We start from the raw sequence: 2,850 nt of genomic DNA on the forward strand, positions 1-2,850 counted from the left end.
GGAAGTGAATGATTTTGGCGATACGGTGAGTCTCGCTACATTGCTTTATTGCTAATCGCATTATCGTCGATACATTCATCGTGAGATGAGTTCTACCGGCATTTTTTCTTCTTTTTTTTTCAGCTGCGTACAAGTGTGCCACAGGGTTGAGAAGACTGCAGAGCTTCAAAGCACCGGCGTCAATCGTCTTTTGTTTTAGCGTCTTTTCTGGCTTTCCAACCCTAGCTCTTCTAAACGTGGCCGTTCTGCTACCGCAGAAGCGTAATAACAAACGCAGTACAGAGGAGTAATGACAGTGTATTACCCACTTCTCAGTTGGTTTGTTTTCTTCTATTTGTTTTTGCGTTATATGAAGGTCCTAGACCTCTAAACCCAAAAGCAAACACTGGAAAGTCTCAAAACACCCCTAAATAATTTAATGTAATAGCTCTTCTACAGCATTGTAACATCAAGACGCAAAATGTTCGGTTGCCTCCAATACTGCTGCTCGTTTTGGTGGCCAATGTGTAGCACTCTGGAAGAAGTATAGAGAGAGTGCTGCATTGCACAAGCGTCTTTTCCAGACTACCGTCCGTAAAATACGGTCGTTTTCTTTGCTGGCCCTTACATAAGAACAGGATACCGCCGGGCTTACTATCTCGAGGACGTTGAAGAGTCCGTTGACGGTGCCGACATACTCGTCGAAGGTGACCTCGATGATGCGACCCCGCGCAAGCACTTCCATGGCCTCAGCGGTGTGAACCATCTTCGGATTGATCGTGCCGAGCGCGAAATTTGTTGACCCCTGCCGACGAGCGTATCGCTAGCTCCTGCGCCGCACGCACGAACAGCAACATCGCCATTCGCATTGCATTCATTCAACCGTGCATCATTCGCGTTGAACAACGCAGCGCGCTGGCATCCGGCACACAAAAATTTCAAATGGGGGGGGAGGGGGAGAGGGGGTGATACTAAAGCCCCTTAAAGTTCGTAAAGTAGCGCCACGCTTTGAAGAATGCCGCCTCCTCCTCGCGCGCTCTGGCCGACGCCGCGTCGCTATTGGCCTAATAGCATCACGTGGGCCCTCGCGCCGTGCTTCAGCGCCATTTTTGCTCGAGAAGCGTCTACGGAGTGGCGAGGAGCGCATGTTCGCGCCGTTGCTACGCTCGAGCAGTGTAGGCGGCGCCACGGTCGAGGAGGGAGCGTGAAAGAGAGGAGAAACGAGGAGGAGTGAAGGCGGAGGAGGAGAGTGTCGCTACTTTACGAAGGTTAAGAAGCTTTAGGCGATGCGCAAGTCATTTACCGAAACGCTCGCGTTTGTCTAGGGTTCGTGTGAGTGAAGATAAACATAGAATTTGGCAGCAGTGTGTAATGAGCTGTTACATTGCTTATATATATACTGAGTGTTGCAGCGAACACTTTCAAAAATTGTTCAAGCTTGCCTCTGGCAGATAGCGCAATTGTAGTTCATGCTCTGGGCTACTCGAATAGGCAGACATTACTTGCACACAAAAATCAAATGCCTAATCGACTAATTACCGAAAATTCACTAAAAAAGATTTTAACTAGGTACCTTATGTTCCATATTGCAGTTAACGAATTCTACCCGGGGAGCTTGCAAGACGGATCCACTTGGAACGAATTCTGAGGATGACACCAGTTTCGAGATAATAATTACCGGACTTTGCGGAGACATGCACTGGCGTTCCAGTCACTTTCCTAACAAAACGTCTTTTTATGCATTGGAGCGAGACACGTTACACGTTTGCCTTGGTTTAGTGACATGCGCAACAAAACGTCGCCGGCATTCGCAAACGACGTCATACTTTCAGAGCGACCGCGGAATCCAACGAGACATGCCCGTGTGAGACGGCGTGTCTAAAACCGTTCCAATTCCTTTTTGAATGTCTTACCTTTGCGCTGGTGGACCGACACGCTTTCTTGCAGCCAACAGCCAAGTGACAGGTCTTTGTCTTCCTTCTCGGAGCTGTTGTTTACGTTTTTGTTGTTGTTTTTGTTGCACAATGGCACATATTGAGTGCAAAATAGCAGGAATATGTAATGATTATAGGAAGATGAAGACATGGAAGAAAGAACGAGCACATGGAAGATCAAGTGATTGAAAGGGGCAATTACATAGGGCATAGAAGAGGTACATGACGTTGGTAGGGGGTATCGGCCTAGTGAGTGACGTGACAGTTGGCAGTGGGTAATGCTGCAGTTATAGAGTGGGCAACCAGCTTGTGCCTACGCGGCAAGACAGCAGCACCGGCAACGGGGGAGGTGAGCGGGGATGCAAAGAAAGCTTCGCATGAAAAACAAGCTGAAGAATTGACATCGCCAAGCGACCTTTAAACGAAGATCGCTAGGCCATCCTTTCAATACAGGAAAACGCCTCGCAGTCTGACAGGCCTGTAGCCAGCATAGTTACTTATGGGCGGGTCATTGCGCACGTCTTTCGAAGCTCTGTGCGTTGACCTTCGAAGGAACGCGGACACAAGTCACATCTTAAATTGCGAAATTCGGAAATTATCTAGACCACGCACTGTGGCAGTCGAGTCTAAGCGAAGCTGGGGTGTGTCGGCAAGACGAAAATGCGCGTTTCAAGAAGATACGCGTGGCGAAGTTTTTTTTTTTTTTAATGCGAGGGTAAATGCCTCAGTTCATACAGGGGTATAGGATGCGGGCGAATAAGGATGAATTTGCGGATCTAATGAAGTCCAAGAGGGATCGCAAACCGCCAGACAAAATAAAAAAAAGCACCACCACCAACGTGGCACCTAAGACGTCGGACGCCACAAAGGTCTCGCCAGAGGGAGTCCGTGAGCCTCAAACAGCTAGCTGACGGCAGAGGCGTATATACGATAGAGG

The 2,850-nt window shown here is 48.7% G+C and overlaps 1 protein-coding gene across 1 annotated transcript in view; it reads right to left on the bottom strand.

Annotated features, from left to right (window-relative positions):
• Positions 1-805, bottom strand: part of LOC129385386 (uncharacterized) — an 8,510-nt gene extending 7,705 nt beyond the window's left edge. The window contains exon 1 of the mRNA XM_055072023.1: positions 635-805. Within this exon, the coding sequence (XP_054927998.1) occupies positions 635-745 (111 nt within the window). The 5' untranslated portion in view covers positions 746-805. The remainder of the gene's footprint in view (positions 1-634) is intronic.
• Between the last annotated feature and the right edge of the window lie 2,045 nt (positions 806-2,850).

The sequence above is a fragment of the Dermacentor andersoni genome, chromosome 7 (genome assembly GCF_023375885.2).
Source record: "Dermacentor andersoni chromosome 7, qqDerAnde1_hic_scaffold, whole genome shotgun sequence".
NCBI classification, from domain to species: Eukaryota; Metazoa; Arthropoda; class Arachnida; order Ixodida; family Ixodidae; genus Dermacentor; species Dermacentor andersoni.